Raw genomic sequence first — 21729 nt, forward strand, 5'->3', positions numbered from 1 at the left:
AGCCCAAAAACCCACTAATCAAGCTTAAAACGGCACAATTAAAGTCGTCCGACGCACCGAAGAGAAGCAAAGATCGTCTGCCTCGTGAAGAGAGGGTCAAGAGGAGACACACGTTTGATTTCAACAAAGCTATTTCAGCCAATCAGGACATGTGTTTGCTGTGGGACGACAGGGGCGGTTACACCGTGCTGTCCAACACGCAACACCTGGCAGGTGATCCGGGCTCTGGGGAGGGTGTGGCATCGGGACGAAGTGGATCGCACCGGGACAATCAGTACAGACATATGATCAACGTTGATTATTGGGAACGTATCGTCCCAAAGCTTTCTCCTGATGATGATGAGACAAAAAAGCTGGACATGTTGCAGGAGGTTTTCGTCGAGAGACGGAGCAGGAATCAAGACGCACCTCCTCCTCCTCCTCCAGCAAGAAAGCCCCAAAATCCATTTGGCTGTTTGGAAACGCGTCACGTCCCTGAGGTCACCGCAGGACATGAAAGACGGAAAGCTGCCTCTTCGAGGACAAGGGATGATGAAGAAGAGCGCTGTAGGTATGGTGAACGTAAAGACATAACTGACAGTGATGAAGATGCAGACCATGACAGCGCGGTGGGTTGCTACAAGCCTGTGGCTGAAATCATCAAGGAAAGAAACCAAATGCACCAGGGGGCCCGACACCAGGGGGCCCAACACCAGGGGGCCCAACACCAGGGGGCCCAACACCAGGGGGCCCGACACCAGGGCCGGTGCAAACCCGAAGGGGCCACGGCTCAGGTGCAGGTGGTACAGCGGAGCCAGAGCCTGAAAATATCCCAGATGAGACATACCTTTGATGTCCCAAAGAAGTCTGTGGAGAGACCACCAGAAGTACAGCTACCAGACAAGAGAGGTAAGGGCTTTCTTTGGACTGACACGCATTATACTGTATACAATACATACATACAAGTACTATCAGGATGAGAGGAAACTTTCTGAATTGCATACAAACACATACAGATGGTACACAGTCATACATTTTATTTGGTTTTGGCACGATCATGCATGTGACACACAGCCAAGAAAGTTAGAGAAGGCCAAGGTAGAGTTGGTGCAATATGACCGGCCATCAACCTATTTCATATGGTAATATGGCTGATATGTCTGGTACGTCCAATAAAGAGAGAGGAAAGAATAACAGAAGTGGTTCAATTCCCAAGTGAGAAAAGGTGTCAAGAGGGATCACAAGTGGTTCAACGTCAAATGAGAGAAGACGGGAGACACTTTTGAATCGATGTCATCGTTGGTAGCAGGAGGCACGATATCACAAACTGGCATGCTATGTTTGCACAGCAGCTGCTTTGATATACCTCTATGGCTTTCATATTGTAATTTTTTTTTTTTTTTAATTAATGGGGAAAATCAATCAATCAATGTGTCTCATGGATGTTTATTTTATAAATGTAAATAATATTACACTACTGATTTAACACCAGGAAGACAAACAATAAAAACTGCCAGACATGAAGTAAACAGAAAAATAAAATGGGCAGGGTTCAACATATCAACATAACCGGGGGCTGATCAAAGTTTATGCAGGGCAAGTTGATTGCCAGTCAGTGGCCTGTCCGGGCAAGTTAATTAGAATAGAATAGAATAGAATAGAATGCTCTTATCCAGATACATTTACAGGGTGCAATAGCAGAATAAGTCTAAATGCCTGGATCACCTAAGGCAGGCTACAAGCACCCAATACAAAGGAGTGTGCAAACAAACAAGGTCAGTCTCCTGTGACCTTGGAATGATGGTCATCTAACTGAGCCCTGTTTTGACTTTTAGATCCAGCAGGCCACTATATCCTTCATGTTAGGGAAAGGGGGGGAGGTAACGGTCTGCCTACTACACATCATCAGGGTGACTTGAAGGAACGCTTGCTTCCCTCTCAATCCATCCCATTCACTGTCCTGGGGAGGGGGGCTGTCTCCTTTGCGCATGTGCTGCAGCCAGTCGTCAGCGTACTGGATTGAATTCAATAAGGATGAGAATCAACGATTGCTGCTGCTGCTGCTAGTCTTCTGCAGGTGAGAGGAGAGATGCCCTACTACTTGACAGCTGGCATCGTGAAATATCCCACGATTGATTTTAACACGCTGCTTCCGGTCCATTCATATAATAGTACACTACTACTACATTTGCAGAGAGAGGAGGAGGAGGGAAAGCGCATAGCGGCCGAACGGGCTGCTGCTGCTGAGCGTTGTGTGGAAACAAGGGGGATACGTCCTGCAGGATAAGGGCGCGCCTAAACTACACATTCATGTGTTGTGATTGATTGCCTCGTGTTTTTTAAGAAAACCTTGCACACAGATTTTAGGAGGTAAGGAAGCCTGAAAGGTGTATTTGTGTTGTACATTTCGCATTGTGTGATCCAGTAGTGGGATGTGTGCAGCGTTAGCCGCTGGATTGGTTTCTGAATGGGAGAGAAGCTAACACCCTGGATACCAAATCTGCACTTGCGTCATGATAGGTGGCAGGTCCACACTACAGCTAACATGTTAGCCGCTAGCTAGCTTAGCTCAACCGCGCATCCCACCACCAGCAAACACCACTGGGCAGCAGCTCACACTGGAGCGATCGAGCGAGCACAACTGCTATTCATCAGTTCATTTCCAAATCACACACATTCCTCTGTGCATACAACTTAGCGTAAACATACTAGGACAACATAACGTTACATACAAATATTAGCTTTCCCCGACATTAGTTTTTTTTGTTAAGAAACACGCCCACCATCTGGTTCTCCCGTCCTCCTTGTTTTCGTTACTGTCAGCCCGCTATTCAGATGGGACGAGCCGGGGCAGGGCAGCACCGCTGAGGTAGTGCGGCGGAACATCATTATGCTAACCGTTAACTGACGTGTCCGACTCCTAGTGAGGTTAGTTATCATCATAATGTTTTTAAACTCGTGTTAACGACTCTAAACATGAACAATGAAACGCTGGGCTTTCTGGCGTTTTAAAGGGATAGTTCGGATTTGTTGATGGGGGTTGTATGCGAGGTAGGTAGGCTACTTGCCAGCAGTCAGTCAGTGGACTACATGCAGTAGAATGCAACTGACACGGTCCCAGTTTGGAGAAATGGAGACTGGCGGCCGCTTAGGGGAAGTAGAACTGTCTGCTGTGCCTGTGTGCTGAGTGTGAGCAGAGAGCAATGAGCAAAAACGTAAAAAAATAACAAAATAAAGGCCTCCATAGTACTGCTCACCTGCCATAATCCAAGTCTCCACAAGCCCTGAGATGCCAATTTCCTTACATACTATGGCCGAATAAAATAATTCTGATTCTAATGGACTTGGAAATATGTCATAATCTTACACCCTGTTTTTAGCTGAAATCTGCACTGTAGCAGGTGGTGGTGCAGGAGCGGAGCACCCCCACTTTAGTACGTCCAGCCCCTGGCCCCTTGCCACTGACTAACCACAGAAACTGCCTCGAGGTGACACTAATACCTGCTGCCAGTGTCACTAGGAGGAGCCTGGTGTCACTCTCGCTGGTGATGTGAGGATGGTGTAAGGTTATGAGGTTAGGGTCTGCCCTCTGATGCAGGGAGGAAGTAGGTCAGCAGCAGCATGTTGAGGGAAGTAGCCCCTAAGGCATGCACAGACACAGCTGGTCTTGTCCGGTGTCTGGTGTGTGCGAGGGGAGCTTCTCCTGTGTGGTGCTGTGTAGTGGCTGGTGAGGGAACACCGTGTTCTGTTCTGTCCTGGTCAGCTCTGTACTGTGTTTTCCTGCCGTCTAGCCACCATGATGCAGCCATGCTGGACTAACAATCAGGGGTTATAATGATGAGAACTGTGCTGCACATCAAGGCCGCTGTCTAAAGCAGGTTTGATTCAGAAGAGAGGCGCTGTCCAAAACCCGTGGTTAAACTGTCCGGCTCTTTCATGTCTAGAGCTCTACAAGGGTGTTTCCTTACAACAACAATGGCCTGCATAGGTGGTGTATAATGTGTAGGCAAGGTTGTGTGTGTCTATTGTCCTGTCCTCCTCTTCCCATTGTCTGATCTCAGTCAGTGGTTTTCCGAGGTTTTTAGACCTAAAACATGAAACAAACAGAAACGTCCTCCTGAAGACAGTTTTTGTGTCTGTAATCCAGGTCAGTATAGCCTACATTAAAATACGAGCAGCACTAGTTCACAAAATGCAGACCTCAGTGTGCTCTACATTTCATAAAATGTGTTAGGGAATACCCCTGTTTTGGTTTGTGAATGAGCCTCAACTCATAGCATTCACATCACTCTTCCTGGTACTGTCCGTCTCAGTGCTAAGTCTTTGTCCTGGCTGCTACTCTTAATTGATTAACTGTCTCCTGCAGACAGGTCAGGTTGATTGCAGAGTGCTTAATTGCTCTCATTACACAATCAGGAATTCATAATCCGATGTTATGGAAACAGAGAAAGGCTAGGATAAGTGGTTAGACTGAGGTCTTGAAAGGCGGTAGACGGAGCCACCTTGCGCTAACAGCTTTCTTGTAAACTCAACATCTGGCAGTTGTAGGACTGTTATACTAGAATTCCCAACTGTGTACTTGTCTTGAAATAAAATGGGGCATTTTTGTGTTGAGGGGATGAGTCTATATCACAACTCTCTCCCAACATGCTTTCTTGTAGAGCTGCAACGATTACTCGATTAGTCGATCGACAGAAAATTAACTATTTTTATAATCGATTAATTGTTTTGAGTAACTTTTTAAGAAAAAAGTCCAAATTCTCTGATTCGAAATTCTTAAAAGTGAATATTTTCTGGTTTCTTTCTTCACTCCTCTATGACAGTAAACTGAATATCTTTGTGTTGTGGACAAAACAAGACGTTTTAAGGAAGTCATCTTGGGCTTTTGGAAACACTGAATGATATTTCTCATAATTTTTCGTACATTTTATAAACCAAACAACTAATCAATTAATCGAGAACATAATCGACAGAATAATCGATTATGAAAATAATCGTTAGTTGCAGGCAGCCCTACTTTCTTGAAATAACTTAATTTCAGTTCAAAGTAGCAAGCGAAGCCACCACCTAGCCCTTTCTCAAATGAGTAACAGTGGAGTGAAGTGTACTGAGACAGACGACAGACGAGCTGTAGACGTCAACAACACTGCTGGAACAAATGTCTCATACACAGTTTACCAGTTTGCCACTAGGTGGATTTGATTTAGTTCCACATGAGGCACAACACTCAAAGTAGTAGTGTGTAGCTCTGTTCTTAACCTACCTCATCATCTCTCTGTGTCTCCAGATATGTTGAGGCTCTGTTCTTAACCTACCTCATCATCTCTCTGTGTCTCCAGATATGTTGAGGCTCTGTTCTTAACCTACCTCACCATCTCTCTGTGTCTCCAGATATGTTGAGGCTCTGTTCTTAACCTACCTCATCATCTCTCTGTGTCTCCAGATATGTTGAGGCTCTGTTCTTAACCTACCTCACCATCTCTCTGTGTCTCCAGATATGTTGAGGCTCTGTTCTTAACCTACCTCACCATCTCTCTGTGTCTCCAGATATGTTGAGGCTCTGTTCTTAACCTACCTCACCATCTCTCTGTGTCTCCAGATATGTTGAGGCTCTGTTCTTAACCTACCTCACCATCTCTCTGTGTCTCCAGATATGTTGAGGCTCTGTTCTTAACCTACCTCATCATCTCTCTGTGTCTCCAGATATGTTGAGGCTCTGTTCTTAATCTACCTCACCATCTCTCTGTGTCTCCAGATATGTTGAGGCTCTGTTCTTAACCTACCTCACCATCTCTCTGTGTCTCCAGATATGTTGAGGCTCTGTTCTTAACCTACCTCATCATCTCTCTGTGTCTCCAGATATGTTGAGGCTCTGTTCTTAACCTACCTCACCATCTCTCTGTGTCTCCAGATATGTTGAGGCTCTGTTCTTAACCTACCTCACCATCTCTCTGTGTCTCCAGATATGTTGAGGCTCTGTTCTTAACCTACCTCATCATCTCTCTGTGTCTCCAGATATGTTGAGGCTCTGTTCTTAACCTACCTCATCATCTCTCTGTGTCTCCAGATATGTTGAGGCTCTGTTCTTAACCTACCTCACCATCTCTCTGTGTCTCCAGATATGTTGAGGCTCTGTTCTTAACCTACCTCATCATCTCTCTGTGTCTCCAGATATGTTGAGGCTCTGTTCTTAACCTACCTCCTCATCTCTCTGTGTCTCCAGATATGTTGAGGCTCTGTTCTTAACCTACCTCATCATCTCTCTGTGTCTCCAGATATGTTGAGGCTCTGTTCTTAACCTACCTCATCATCTCTCTGTGTCTCCAGATATGTTGAGGCTCTGTTCTTAACCTACCTCACCATCTCTCTGTGTCTCCAGATATGTTGAGGCTCTGTTCTTAACCTACCTCATCATCTCTCTTGTGTCTCCAGATATGTTGAGGCTCTGTTCTTAACCTACCTCATCATCTCTCTGTGTCTCCAGATATGTTGAGGCTCTGTTCTTAACCTACCTCATCATCTCTCTGTGTCTCCAGATATGTTGAGGCTCTGTTCTTAACCTACCTCATCATCTCTCTGTGTCTCCAGATATGTTGAGGCTCTGTTCTTAACCTACCTCACCATCTCTCTGTGTCTCCAGATATGTTGAGGCTCTGTTCTTAACCTACCTCATCATCTCTCTTGTGTCTCCAGATATGTTGAGGCTCTGTTCTTAACCTACCTCACCATCTCTCTGTGTCTCCAGATATGTTGAGGCTCTGTTCTTTACCTACCTCATCATCTCTCTGTGTCTCCAGATATGTTGAGGCTCTGTTCTTAACCTACCTCATCATCTCTCTGTGTCTCCAGATATGTTGAGGCTCTGTTCTTAACCTACCTCACCATCTCTCTGTGTCTCCAGATATGTTGAGGCTCTGTTCTTAACCTACCTCACCATCTCTCTGTGTCTCCAGATATGTTGAGGCTCTGTTCTTAACCTACCTCATCATCTCTCTCTGTGTCTCCAGATATGTTGATGCTCTGTTCTTTACCTACCTCATCATCTCTCTGTGTCTCCAGATATGTTGAGGCTCTGTTCTTAACCTACCTCATCATCTCTCTGTGTCCAGATATGTTGATGCTCTGTTCTTAACCTACCTCATCATCTCTCTTGTGTCTCCAGATATGTTGAGGCGAGTTGTGCGACAGAGCAAGTTCCGTCACGTCTTTGGTCAGGCTGTGAAGAACGACCAGTCCTACGATGACATCCGCGTCTCCCGGGTCACATGGGACAGCTCCTTCTGTGCCGTCAACCCCAAGTTTGTCGCCATCATCATAGAGGCCAGTGGGGGCGGAGCCTTCCTTGTCCTCCCGTTACAAAAGGTGAGACATTCAAAACAAATTTAAAATGGATAGGGGGGTATTTATTTATATTATTTATGGTATGGCTGCCTCCTCCTGGAAGCTCCTTTTATCCTAGACCAAAGCAGAAAGATGCATAACCTGATGTAAGGAGCACAAAACATGGATCCCTACAGAAAGGAGATGTAGAAGAGATGGCTTAACTTAACCAAGTTGGCATTAGTAGTGGGGCTGCACAATTAATCGTGTTTTCATCGTCATCGCAATATGAACATGCGCAATAAACTCATCGCAAAGACTGCCTGAAACACAATGAATAAGAAAAGTGGTTTTATTTACATGCGTCATGCATTCCCACTCAGCATCTGATCATTTTGTCTTGTGTTGTAAATCCAGCGTACACCTTTCCCTTGCAACAGTGCGCTCCGCCCCTCTGCCAAAGCCCAAACACGCTGTGTGTAGTTTCAGCTAGAGTCAGTGTGTATTTTAATTTCTTTATTCAGTGGGCATAGGCTATGTTTGTGGTCTATGTTAGCATTATTAAAGCAGAAAGACATAGGAACTGTATAGCTAATATGCATACTTTAATATTTGTTTATTTATCGCAAGTCGCATCGCCATCGCTATATCGAACAATGTTATCGCACATCGCAGATTTTCCTCATATCGTGCAGGCCTAAAGGCCTAAACATGGTCGTCCGTCAGAGCCTCGCCCCGCCCTCCCCGTATGACGGCGGGTGGAGCGCCGTCCTACGGGGAGGGGGCGCCGTCGGCTGACGGGGGCTGCTCCAAAATGTGACTCAGCGCCGACGATACGTGCGTGACGTCAGCTGCAGGAGAGTTGTGACTGGACATTGCCTTGGCTCATCGTCGTAAAGTCGCCTTTCAAAGCATGACGTTAGATTATAACGAACTAGTTGTGTGGCTTAGCCTTCCCAAATGTTGAGGGTCGTTTTTTAGAATTGAATACATAGAATTGGGAACGTTACATTCAATTTCATTCAGACTGCCTGGCACACAATCTCCGCCATTTTCACACGGAGCTCCCACAGGAGGAGGGAGGGTGGGAGGAGGGAGGGCGTAGTGGCGTCCGAGCGTGTAGGGCTCGCTGGCGCCGGCAGACGGCGAGACGGCTCCAATTCGAGGCAGACGGACGAGTCTGTTGTGGCCTTAATTAGTAGGCCTGTAGGCTGTTTGTGGTCCGGCCTCAGTCACCAGATCAACATCACACTGCTGCTGTGCTGATCCTATCTGACCCTTCCCTGAGGCTGTAGTAAACACCATACTGTACATAACCAATGTGCTCTAGCTGTATGATAGTAAAGACATCTGATTTTCATGGTCCTCCACCCTCCGATCACACTGACCACATGATACTGACCACATGATACTCACAGAAGGGGATGCGGTGCTATAATGCTATTATTCTAGGCCACTAGTTTAATTAATTTCTTTACTTTTGTTTTTATTATGTCCCATTAAAAAGAAGAAGCAGCTATAATATCCGGATATGATATATGCTGAAAATCACAGAAATTATGTAGAAAAGAAATGGGTCCAAAACAGTCAAAATGTGTGTGTACTGTATCATCACAGACCAAAGATGGATCTAACAAATGATTCTCATAAATGCTGCGCTACCTGAATTGTTGTGGTCTGGTTTCACACGAGCTCTTGGAGGAAAGATGAAGGAGAGAATGTGTGACAGACAGTGGGTGTAATGGTATTATATCATAGGGTTGAATATATGGATGGTGTGTGATTGCTTTGCTTGACTTACACACAGGCATCCCAGTTTGCTTAATCTGCTATTACCGGTAATTATTATTCATTATAAAACGGCTCTCTCAAATCAAGCAATCTGATTGGTTCACAGCCATTGTATAAATCCAATAACCCACTCCAATAACCCATGGCCATGGGTTATTGGAGTGGGTTATTGGTTGCCATGGCAACTCTCTTACTAAAAGCCTTTGGTTACCTCAAAAAAAACTAATGGCGGAGACAGCTGTCAGATCCTTGTGAATCGATCTTCGCTTATAACTTTACTAATACTTCGCAGAAAATTATGTTTTGTACAAGAATAAATGCGGGCTAATGTCTTCTTTGCAAAAAAAAAGGCTGTTAACCCCGCATTTAACCCCGTAACGTTAGTTGGTGTCGGGCTTTGCAGAAAGCACTCAGCTTCTCAGCAAGCGCTGAGAATGCAGCGCTGCGCTCGAGCTGCCTGTCGGCTTTCCAGAAAGCTCTCAGCTTCTCAGCAAGCGCCAGGATTGGCCAATGTCAACTTCAGTCTCCAGAACGATCCAATCAAATCACCCGCACGTTCTTGCGGTCCCGCCTTACAGTAGTGTTTCAACTGACTCTATCAGAATACCATGCCAGTCGGACTTATAGTATTATTATTATTATATTATTATACTTGGAAACCGTTTTATAAAAGCAATATAGCACAACCCAATATTGAAGGTGTTGGCCCTCCAGGGCAGACACCTTCCTCCGGCAGGTTCTGCAGGTGGGAACCTCATCTTTCTCACCGTTCCTTATTTCTGAACCCATAATAATGAAATAAAAATCAAACAAAAATAAAGACGTGGGGGGGGGGGAATCGAAATTTCTCACGTCATGATACTCTGATGCTGAACAGCAAAGAATGCTGTTTGATTTCTGAAAGAGCCCAGCTGCTGAAAAAGTTGCGAGGAGTTTATTGATCTTGTAGAGTTTGATATGCTTGCTTAATGCTGGCTATAGCCCAGTGAAGAAGTATATGTATTTCATTATGCAAATGATTACGATGTCGGCCTATAATTCTGATAGAACACAGGATAAAAAGACTAAAATGGCCTTGATTTTGTCGCACTACTAGTCTTTTTCATATCTCTCCAATAGATATCATGTTTTATTGCTCTTCTCCTGCTCACACTCAGATTGAACACCGTTGTAACAGAGTTGTCTTGTGTCTCCCAGACTGGTCGTATAGACAAGGTCTACCCGACAGTGTGCGGTCACACAGGCCCCGTGCTGGACATCGACTGGTGTCCTCATAATGACCTGGTCATCGCCAGTGGCTCGGAGGACTGCATGGTCATGGTAAGCATACAGTACATTTTTTTCCTTATTTTCCTGATTTCAGCCTATATCATTTCTAAAAGTAGATATTAATGATCAAACATTTCCATTTATGTAGCCTACAGTATTTATATTTTTGTTTAAACTACAAACATAAATAAACGTCAACTTGAAACTATGTTTCAACTACCACACACAGCCTATAATATTATAGCCTATGTTTATTAAAGAAAAAAGAAAAAATCGATCTCTGGACATATGAATCGATATCAAAGGATTAAAATAAAAATCGATTTAAAATCGGAGAATCGATTTTTTTAACCCAGCCCTAATCATCAACCTGTACTAACTACAAGTACGGTAAGTACGGTGTTATCAGATTACGATAACCCAAACACCACAACTCACTGTTTGACCCAACCATATTATGTGACGTGTAAAATCGCCTGGTGGGCGTCATGTGCTTGATGACTGTTCAACAGTCACTTAAATAATTACTGTTGTAGTACATGTAATTATTTAAATTCATTTATGCTATATTGAGGTTAGGCTATGAAATAATAGCTCTACTGTACTTGTTGTGTAGTCTGCTAAATCGGTAATAGGTCGTTCAAGGTTCATTGCTGTTCAGGCATGTTACATTATTAGTGATCTTCTGGAAAAGTGTTCTGAACAGAACTAGATTTTCTCTCCATGGTTGCTACTTTTTCCTCAGTAACGGTTTGTCTGTTCTAGGTTTGGCAGATCCCTGAGAACGGGCTGGACACGCCGCTGTCGGAGCCCGTTGTGGTGTTGGAGGGTCACCATAAGAGGGTCGGCGTTGTGACTTGGCATCCCACAGCTCGCAACGTTCTCCTCAGTGCAGGTAACTTCAGACAAACCCCTCTGACGCACCGCGTGCTCCCTCACACTGGAGTAATAGTCTGTTAATTGGTCTACCATTTGCCCAGTAGGCACAGCTGAACTCCAAATCTGACCAAGAAGTATGTCACAAATTGCCCTCTGCCCGCCGCACTTTGCATTGCATGATGTGAAGCACTCAAAATAAACCGGGGACAGTCAGGCTGTGCTGCGCGTGTCCATTTTAGGCTGCGACAACCAGATCATCATCTGGAATGTGGGCAAGGGCGAGGCCGTGATCAACCTGGAGGACATGCACCCCGACGTCATCTTCAGCGTCAGCTGGAGCCGCAACGGCAGCCTCATCTGCACCGCCTGCAAGGACAAGAAGCTCCGCGTCATCGACCCCCGCAAGGAGAAGATCGTGGCGGTGAGTGACTTTAGGATACTTAAGGCCATGTTCACACTACAGGCAAATCCGATTTGCTGCTAAAGTCATTAATCACCATTATCTTGATTGGTTTCCCAATTCTGATTTGGGAGTGTGTCCGCACTGCCACAAATCTGATTTGGGCAAGTGTTCAAGTCGGATCTGTGTGTCCAGATACAATGAGCCAATGAGCCAACATACAATGTTTCTGGCAGTCTTTGCATGTCTGCTCAAGTCCCCGCCCCCCTGCAAAACACACTCTCAAATCTGATTTGGGTGATCAGCGCGTCCACACTGAAGTCACATCAGTCGAAAGCAGATTGGAAACTGCCTCCATATGTGGTTTGGGACAAGTGACACTTGGAGCGTCCAGACCAGGTCCAGACTCATAAAACCAATCTGGATAGAATCATGAATAGGTCACTAAAGTTCACAAATCAGATGTTGCCTCCTAGTCTGAACATGGCCTAAGATACTTGATGTGTGGTGTAAGTTCTCACTCAAGCGCACACACACACTGCTAATGTTATTAAGCCTGTCGGTCTGTTTCCAGGAGAAGGACAAAGCCCACGAGGGAGCTCGGCCGATGAGAGCCATCTTTTTAGCAGACGGAAACATCTTTACCACCGGGTTCAGCCGCATGAGTGAGCGTCAGCTCGCCCTGTGGAAACCTGTAGGTCACGTCATAAATCCACCAACACGTGTTATACATCATCACTCAGATGTACGCACTGCTGCTGTACTGTACCTACATAACGCTCGCAGCTTTTAAACGCTCACGTTTCTGCTCCTAGGGGAACATGGACGAGCCGATATCTGTCCAAGACATGGACACCAGCAATGGAGTCCTGCTGCCCTTCTACGACCCCGACACCAGTATAGTGTACCTGTGTGGAAAGGTGAGCGCGCCTTTTTTATCATTATTAATAACAATTTATATTCCCGTTTTGTCCGTCTCCTCGATGTGCAAACTGTCTTTTGAGCTGTCGCTGTATGTCTTCAGGGTGACAGCAGCATCCGCTACTTTGAGATCACAGACGAGGCGCCGTACGTCCACTACCTCAGCACCTTCACCACCAAGGAGCCCCAGAGGGGCATGGGGTACATGCCCAAGAGAGGCCTGGACGTCAACAAATGCGAAATTGCTAGGTACTACCAACCACCACCATCAGACTCTTATTTTGGCCAGTGCAGAGCATCATCATCTTGTGTCAAGTTGTGTGAACTGTCGCAGTTTTTATAATACAAACAGAGTTAACTGGCTAGAGTCAGACACTCACGCCTCGCGCCACTTGGGCTCCATAGGGTTCCATTGCCGTTGCCACCCAGTGACGCGGTTTGTTTACCAAAATGCTGCTCGGCTGATCCCTCGTATATTGCATTAAATAATGAACTGAATCGCTGAGTATTTTTTTTTATTTTTTTTATGTCTGTTTATTTTCATATCTATGTCATTTCTCTCTGTAGGTTTTACAAACTACATGAGAGAAAATGTGAGCCAATCATCATGACAGTCCCCCGTAAGGTATGTCTACGGTCACACCTACTTAACCCATTGATACCTGATGCAGCATTTGTGTGTGTATCCCTTTAAGACCCGGTCTTAAAGGGATACACACACAAATGAGGGATATACACGCAAATGCTGCATCAGGTATCAATGGGGTTAATGCATTGTTCTTTTATTAGATTTGTGTCCTAAGCCTTTGTTCACGCCAAAGCCACGCTGAAGCTGAGCTCACGCTTGACCGGTCACACAAGAAGCACTCTTTCTTTTCCTCAGCGCCTCGCTCGGCGCGCCTTGACCCCGCCCACAACTTCCATTGACTTCACGCCTGGTAGTCTCGGTTTCCAGAGGTTTGGTGAGCGGCGCCAACAGCGCCACCTAACCACCAAACGTCTGGGAATTTCACTGTCAAAATCTTTCTCTTCGAGCCCGGCGAGAACGGCCGGCAGCAGACACACCTACATTTATTATTAGAATTTTATTTGGTAGCGGCAATGCAATGTTTCATAGTTCCAATATAGAGCAAGACACTGATGTGCTGCAAAGAGAGTTTATACCTGTTGTTTATTTTACAATAATTTTTCCTACCCGGAAGTGGTCCGCTTGCGACTGTGAAGTGCTGTGAGGTCATCACCAGGCTCTGTAACGTTAGCCTCGGGAGTCGGGCTTATCGCTGGGGGAAAGACCTCTAGCCGCCGGGGCCGGATGAAACACGTCCTATTAACAGGTTATGTTTGTTTCTAAGTGATTAATATGTTTCTCCGCAAACGCGGCGATGTTTTGCGAGACACCGGTTCTGCATGAGAACTGCCCCCAGAAAGCAGGTCCGCCCACAGCACTCATGATTGGTTCTCCGATGCAAGGCTTCCAACAGCACCACCTAACGTTATGAAAAGATTTAAATAGCAATATTCTCAGTCTTACAGCAGTGAAACGGATTAAGACTGAGGGCTGAGTCTACACGCCTGGCAGCTTCACGCTTGAAAAATAGGACTGAATCCTGAACGATCGCTTCAGCGCGGCTTGAGCGAATGGCCTCGCCTGTTAACAAGGATGCCGAAATGAAACTTGTGGGTTGAGCGTTGCTTCGGCGTATGGTGTGAACGTGGGCTAAGGTCCACCTCACTCTTATGAATAGACCCAATACTTCTCCCTCATCCCTTCTTGTGTCTGTATTTGTCTCTGTCTCTTCGCTGTGTGTCTCAACGCACTTCTCCGCCCGCCCAGTCGGACCTGTTCCAGGACGACCTGTACCCGGACACGCCGGGCCCTGATCCGGCGCTGGAAGCAGAGGCGTGGTTTGCTGGCAAGAACGGAGAGCCCCTCCTCATCTCGCTCAAAGATGGCTACGTCCCCGGGAAGAACCGGGACCTCAAAGTGGTGAAGACAAACGCACTGGAGAGCAAACCGGCCACAAAAGCGGAGAAATCTCCAATTGTCCAGAAGAAACCTTCTCCACAACCCTCAATGGTGAGTGTCAGCCAAATACACCTACACAATGCTGTGCAGGGCTGACGTATTTATACTTATTCTTCTGCATACTATGTCATCCATATACTTTTTGTTTTGTACGTATAACGGGGTAGATTTGCGCTGTCTTTTCTCTACAACTTCTTTTCTAATTGATTAGTTGCGTATCATATCCCCTGGATATAATACCAATTAAGACTCTTTAAAATAAGTAACGATGACTAGCCTACTTTCCTTAAATTATTTGTTATAAATAATTCATCGGCCATTGTTCTCTAATATTTCAAAATTCATGATTTCAAATCTCTGTATTTGGGCCACGGTTCGGTGTGTACAATCAAATAAGGATTGTTTTTATATGGAAATGCAATCAATACTACTGTATTCCATTTTCAAATGTCAGGACGAGGATGTGCATGCATGGCCACCAGAGGGCAGCAGGATTGTCAGTCCCTGCCGTTAGCTCACTTCCTGGTTATGTGCAGCTCAACGCAGGTCAGGAAGTGACACTAGTGCCTGTTCATCACTAGAGGGCACAACACAGGAAAATACCTGGGCTTGTTCAAACCATAAATCTCTTGACATAACTGCCACATTAAGTGCTTATTTGTTTACGTCTATTCGTGGCTCGTGACCAAGTAGCACACAAAGCTGGCACACCTTTAAACTGGTGTGCGGCAGACCGACAGTACTCGATCACAGGCCGTGATTATCTGAAAGTCGTCCAGCACACGTCATTCCATTCCTAGTAATTGTAAACAAATATATAAACTCCCCTTTTCTTTAAGTATTAGCAAAAGCTGTTTATAAACCGTTATCTGATGTGAGCAGATTTTTTTTTTATAGATTTTCTTTTTTAGAAAATGCACTTTGTCTAGTTGACTCTCTCTCTCTGTATTTGATCAGAAAATGGAGGATAGACTGGACGAGGTACTGCGAGAGTTCAAGTCACTCAGGGACCGCGTCATCCTTCAAGACCGCCGGATCAGCAAACTGGAAGAGCAAGTCGCCAAGGTTGCCATGTAAAACACGCCCCCCTTTTCCAGGACCGTTTTTTGGGGGGGGAGAAGGGGCGTGGTCAGCCACAGCCAAATCGGCGACATTCGGCTTCACTCGGCTCGGCCTCGTCCCCGCGGCGAGACCAAGCCTACATTCCAAGATTAACTTTTGTTTCGCCTCCCGCTTCACACTCTGCCCCGACACACGGAGGAAAAACTCTTGCCATTCATGTACACCTTTGGGGGATGTACACGTTCGAATAAGAGACATTTTTGTTGAAGGAAAAGTCTTACTTTTTATTTTGAAATTGTGGTCAAACATTCTTATGTGAAGTTTATACTTACTACTCAAAAAAACTGTACGTAGCCATCAGTATTTTCCATATACTTTGTTTTGTTTTTTTCCGTTGCCAAATTTGAATTGTGTGTGGTTTTTCATGCACTGCTTTTACATGTGTTTTCTTTCTTATTGTACATTCCAGTCACGGCCTGATAGAAGGATTTAGTCGAGAAGGATTTTTTTCAAAGAATAGCTGTTTAAACTTTGTTCTCCCCGTCAGTTTGCTCATTGATAACATCAGGTTTATGAATGTGGAAAAATTCCTTCATTTTGTTCCTGTTCTTCTGGGCTCAAATTTGACTTTGGGGGGGGGGGGAAGGGGGGTTGCATCTCTCTGGTGTAAATGTTGTGCAAATGTAGTGGTGCCTCTTGTCACTGTTGGGGTCAAACTGAGGTCACCCTCAGCAGTGCGGATTTGACGTTGGGAAGGGACCACTCACTCCGCTCTTGTTTCACTGAACCAACCCCCCTGACAAATAGTTCTGTGCACATAATAAAGATGATAAAGATTTTACACATGCAAATGTCCCTTTTTTTCCCCTCCCTCTCTCTAGAGAGTACCACAGGGATGACGTATTGTTGAAGGCCAACCCCCGAAGTTAGCATCGCGCCGGGTTCCCTCGTCGATAAGTCAATGGGATTTCTTATGGAGATTTTGTTTACATGCCTGAAGTAAGATCTGTAGTTTACAAAAGTTTGTGAAACTTAGATCTTATTTCAGGCATCTAACCAAACTCCCCATTGACTTTGAGATGAGAGAACCAGGTGATGCTGACTTCTGGGTTTTAGGACTCATTCCTGTGGCACTTGTATTTACTTCTGTTAGTGTTGGCCAAGCATCAGTCTTCAGTGGGAGTTTTACTACTGCCATCATCATCAGATAGATGATCTGTAGAGATTTGAAATCAGCACCACGATGTCATAAAAGCATAACAAAGAAGTCACAGTCGGCTGCACAGTCAAAACAAACCTCAAAGGGTTGGATTGCCAGCCCCATAAAAAGACCTCTCTGGGTCTGACTTCCTGTCCAGACCGGCTGGATGTTCCAGCAGCTTTCATCAGTCGGCATGTGTTGCCAAGGAGTGCTGCCTGCGATTTGGTTACTGAACACAAGGAGGCGCAGTGTGAGAGCTGCTGATGGTAAGGTACTGCATGTGAGTTTGGTTGCCAGGCTTAATTTGGAAAATCTTTTGGAATTAAGTACAGGAGAGTTGATGCTATCCACTGTAGCTCTAGAAATCATACAGTTTACAGTTCAAAAAATGTGAATTAGTGCTAACCCGCTTTTTAAACAAGTTAATGTGTTCGATTATTTTGATACGATTTCAGTGGTCATGTGTCAAATTTTATTTCTGTAGCAGTTTTGTGTCAATTCTGACTTTTTCCTTCTCTCACTGCTGTAGCTACAGTGTGACTCATAGCACAGGAAGTGGCAGTTATCATGGTGAGTCGTTTCCAAACTTGACGCACACTCTTATTTCCTCACATAGATGTGGCAAGCCACGCTTTGTACCGAGACCATGCATAGATAAAAAGACGATTCAAAAATTCGACGGAGATTCAGAGGGAGTGGACTGAGGCTGGATTCAGTCATAACTGAGAAGTAACTGCTGATTTTCTTCACACTATTCTCATTTCTTGAAATACTGTTTTTTTTTTTTTTTTGGAGCTGTAGGCCAAAATTATGAAAAATGAAACAAAGCCTAGAAATATGTGTGTGTATTGAATCTATAATCTATGAAAGTTTCACTTTTTGAAAGGAATTATGTGAAAAAGCTAACTTTCCATGATATTCTAATCTGTATATGTACACATACATATATATTTTCATATATATATATATATATATATATATATACGGTATATACATAAACTTAATTTAATTATTTTTGAAAGCATCTCTGTTTACTTTTTTATTTTAATGTGCATACAACTTTTGCACAGTATCTGTATAATTTGCATACCACTCTTTATGCATCACAGCATCCTATCGCCACTATTTCTCTTGCTTCAGTAATCTCTCTTCCATGGCCTGGATTTTCTGTTTATTTTGTTCTGCATGTTTCAAAGTTGAAGTAAACTTATAAACGGTACTTTGATGCCTTATCGTTGTGATCCAGTGTCAGTGCGTCCAGTCTTGTGAATCATTGGTCTGGACTGACTTTTATTGCCTTTTCTCAGAATCTTAGAATCGTCCGTATTCTCGGATTCTTATCTCAGAATCTAAGAGAGCTTTATTTAGAAGGCGCACTGCTGGGCAACTTTTACAGGACTGTGTGTACTTCCTGATGCTTCGTGTAACGCACATCAGCCCACACAAAGCAGACATGTTCAATACAGTAGTGAGCATCAGACGCATCAGTCCTCTCAGATCTCCTAAACTTCTCGATCAGTGAGGTAAGGTCATTGGTTTTTGCCAAAGAAGAGATTATTAAGAAAAGCTGTTTAACTACTTAAATATGTTAGCTGAGACTGTGTGCGGCTTATATCTCTTCTGTGAAGAAGAAAATATGTTGTTTTTACTTCAAAGTGAAATGGGCGTTCCGTTCAATTTGATTTCTCTTCCCTATAGACAGACAGGTACAATGCTTTGTGTTAGTTCCTTTTCAAACTACATGCGAGCAGTTGAGAGAGAAGTATCTGGTTATGTCCGACTTGCCTGAAAATGTTACAGCGTTGGTTGAAACTGAACATTTCCTGTTTCTTCTATCCAGTAGCTCCATGATCAGCGTGTCAATACTCACGGCATGTTCTGCCACTCAAGTCACTGAAATGAGCTGAACTCAACCGTCCACCCCTCTGCTTCTCCATCAGCAAGGTAAGACAGGGATGGGTGGGTGTTTTAGAAGAAGGGGACCATCTTGAATCTGGTTGAACGCTTCAGCTTTGGATATTTTGTCCTTCTGTGATGGTGTTTGGATCAAGATATTTCACTTTTCAAGATGCTCTACAAAAATGTAATGTTTGTTTTACCCGAAGGAAATGTTGCTGTGTGTTGAATTCTTACCTTGTTTTATTTGTAACGTGAGTAGCATTTACACAAAGACAGCGAAACTGATTTGAATCATCCTTTAATCTTCTCTGTCACACAGAAAATATGAATCCTCAGTTTTCTCCTTGTATAGACGGCAATGTCAAAATGAATAGTTAAAAATCGGTTTGTACTCGTGAAAATCAAATGGGTTGTGGTGAAAGACGGGTGACTGTTTCATCATAAGATGCCGCTGACGTTGTCACCAACAGTCGCACGCCATAATGACTTTTTCCCTCCATGTGCATTTTTTTTCACCATAGCATCATCTACTATTGCATAAACCAGTGGTTCTCAAATGGGGGTTCGGGGACCGCCAGGGGTCCGTGGCACTTTGCCAGGGGGTCCACGAAAAGTTTTCAGGAAAATAAAAATACAAACTTTTTTTTTTTTTGCAAAAGCTTCGAAAATAGTTTATGCTTTCAATCTAAAATGCTTCATGGATTACATTCTAATCTAACAAACCTATTAATTTAAAAGTCAAGCACGTTACCGTGGAAACAATTAATCTTAGCCCAAAATCACAAATCAGAATGAGGGGGTCCCCGGTATATTTTCTATCTTGTAAGGGGGTCCTTGGCTGAAAAACATTTGAGAACCTCTGGCATAAACCATTAAAATTTGAACCCTCCTCCCCTTGTGTGTGAACAGTCCCACTTGTAGGTATCCTGCTGTTGTCATAACACAAGTGTTTTCTCATTTCAGACCCACCCTTCAAGCCGTGATGTTACTCAACAGGAAGAAATATGCGGTCTTGCTATGGGGCGTATCTCTCTTGCTCTCTGTGGAGTGCAAGACTGCCACTGCTTCCCCAGAAATCAGCAACTCCCATTCAACTGCTCCACCCACGACTACGACCGCGGACACTGCGACCGCTAACCACCTGACCACACCTGTAGCCATCACCATCCCCAACAACCACAACGAGAAAGTCGCCGCCTCGCCCTTGACTCCCTCTCACACGCCTGGAGAAACCGATGCTCCTGCAACCACAGCGGTGCCAGGAAATGCTGTGCCGCCCACGGCGCAAAGTGACGGGACAGAACCCAAAAGTCACGCTCTTGACTCGAGGGCCGGTGCTGCTGCTGTCACGAAGGCTTCGGTCGGATCCATAACCACCAGCTCTGGTCCAGAGTTGCATCACAAGTCCACCGCCCCAACGGCACCGGTCCTGGGACCGGCGCAACCTTCCAACGCTGTGGATGTCTCAGGAACAGTAAAACCCATAGAGCATCCATCAAGTCAACAGTCATACACGAGTTCAACTCGGCCGTCCGCAACACCCTCTTCACCAGCAGGGCTTGTTTCGTCGTCCACCACTAAGCCTGATGTGAAATCCACGGCATCGTCCATCGCTCTCACTTTTACTCCGGCTCCGCTCACCACCCATGAAGTCGCCAGTCCCACAGTATCTATTACAACATCTGAGCCGTCAGCCGCCAGTGCTACTAAGTCCACCCTGGCAGGGTCTGGGTTTGATGTCACCAAGATCTCCACCAGCAAGACTGCCGGCACTGAACGTCCTTCCACGTCTCAGTCTATTTCTCTCACCAAGACACCGGTCATCTCAAAGGTCCCCGGCACCTTGGGGACAGGATCTACCGCCAAGCCCCCCCACACCACTGAACTCCCTTCCACATCTCAGTCTATTGCTCCCACCAGGACAACGGTCTCCTCGTCTAAGGTCCCCGGTACCTTGGGGACAGGATCCACCGCCAAGCCCCCCCACACCACTGAACCTCCTTCCACATCTCAGTCTACTTCTCCCACCAGGAAATCGGTCTCCTCAAAGGTCCCTGACTCCTTGGGGACAAGCTCTACCGCCAAGTCCCCCCACACCACTGAACTTCCTTCCACATCTCAGTCTATTCCTCCCACCAGGACAACGGTCTCCTCGTCTAAGGTCCCCGGCACCTTGGGGACAAGCTCTACCGCCAAGTCCCCCCACCACGCCACCGAGGCCATCTCAAACATCTCTGCCACCTTCACCACCGCCGTCTCCAACAGCTCTTCTGCGGGAGTCTTGATACCTCGACCAGCACCGGGCGTGACCACCAAACCCTCTGCGACCACCGCGGTACGCGGCAAAGAGAGTACGTCCGCGCCGCCGGCGGGCGTCCAGCCCTGCTCCACATCCCGCCGGGACGGCAGCGTAAACCAGTGTCTGATTGTCATCGCTGTGCTCGCCGGTTTGGCCACCACCTTCATCGTGTCAACCGTCGTCCTCTGCACCAAACTGTCGTCGAGGAAGTACCGCTACCCCGTGAGGGATTCTTCTCGGCAAGGGACCGAGATGGTGTGCATCTCTTCCCTGCTCCCTGACCGGAGTCCCTATGGGAGACACTGCCATCCCACGAGTAACGGAGCCCTGCTGCCCTACGCTGAGGGAGACAGCGACGACGACGCAGACGACAACCTCACTCTCCACAGCTTCCTGCCCGACAATGACCATTCTGTTTAGGTGCACTCAGAGTGCTCATCTGGCCTCGTCATATCTTTCGAATAAGTATTTACCTGGTGAATATGGTAAATTGTAGTATATTATTGGGTAATTATTTTTTCTTTTCTTTTTTTTCAGCCTCAGACACAGGGGAAAGAAAGGAAAAACAAAACAAAACAAAACAAAAAAAAATATATATAATCAACATTACAAAGTGGTGCCGCCAGCCACAGCCGGGCGAGTCACCCGTCACCCCTAGCCTAGTTGAGGTAGACCAAAAACGG

General features: G+C 45.5%; 2 protein-coding genes across 7 annotated transcripts in view; both read left to right on the top strand.

Annotated features, from left to right (window-relative positions):
• The first annotated feature begins 833 nt into the window (after positions 1 to 833).
• On the top strand, positions 834 to 16434 carry LOC310795457 (coronin-1C-A-like). 4 transcript variants are annotated; one of them, XM_083657505.1, is made up of 11 exons: positions 834 to 888; positions 7142 to 7341; positions 10288 to 10410; positions 11125 to 11254; positions 11478 to 11659; positions 12213 to 12332; positions 12454 to 12558; positions 12663 to 12808; positions 13127 to 13184; positions 14394 to 14636; positions 15543 to 16434. In XM_083657505.1, exons 2-11 carry the CDS (start codon positions 7144 to 7146, stop codon positions 15660 to 15662), a joined length of 1425 nt encoding a protein of 474 aa, XP_083513631.1. In that variant the 5' UTR covers positions 834 to 888; positions 7142 to 7143; the 3' UTR covers positions 15663 to 16434. The 4 variants fall into 4 exon arrangements, with proteins under 4 accessions (XP_083513631.1, XP_083513630.1, XP_083513628.1 ...); XM_083657504.1 differs by lacking the exon at positions 834 to 888 and adding an exon at positions 1944 to 2056; XM_083657502.1 differs by lacking the exon at positions 834 to 888 and adding an exon at positions 2234 to 2349.
• A 1051-nt stretch (positions 16435 to 17485) lies between these two features.
• Positions 17486 to 21729, top strand: part of LOC310795815 (uncharacterized protein) — a 7164-nt gene continuing 2920 nt past the window's right edge. The window contains exons 1-3 of one of the 3 annotated variants that reach the window (XM_083657905.1): positions 17486 to 17577; positions 18689 to 18792; positions 19711 to 21729. The exon at positions 19711 to 21729 is cut by the window's right edge and continues 2920 nt beyond it. In XM_083657905.1, the coding sequence (XP_083514031.1) occupies positions 19730 to 21466 (1737 nt within the window). In that variant the 5' untranslated portion in view covers positions 17486 to 17577; positions 18689 to 18792; positions 19711 to 19729 and the 3' untranslated portion in view covers positions 21467 to 21729. Of the gene's footprint in view, positions 17578 to 18303; positions 18372 to 18688; positions 18793 to 19710 lie in introns of those variants that run through there. The other 2 variants (XM_083657906.1, XM_083657907.1) reach the window with 2 other exon arrangements.

Source organism: Poromitra crassiceps (genome assembly GCF_964638095.1).
Source record: "Poromitra crassiceps genome assembly, chromosome: 21".
NCBI classification, from domain to species: domain Eukaryota; kingdom Metazoa; phylum Chordata; class Actinopteri; order Beryciformes; family Melamphaidae; genus Poromitra; species Poromitra crassiceps.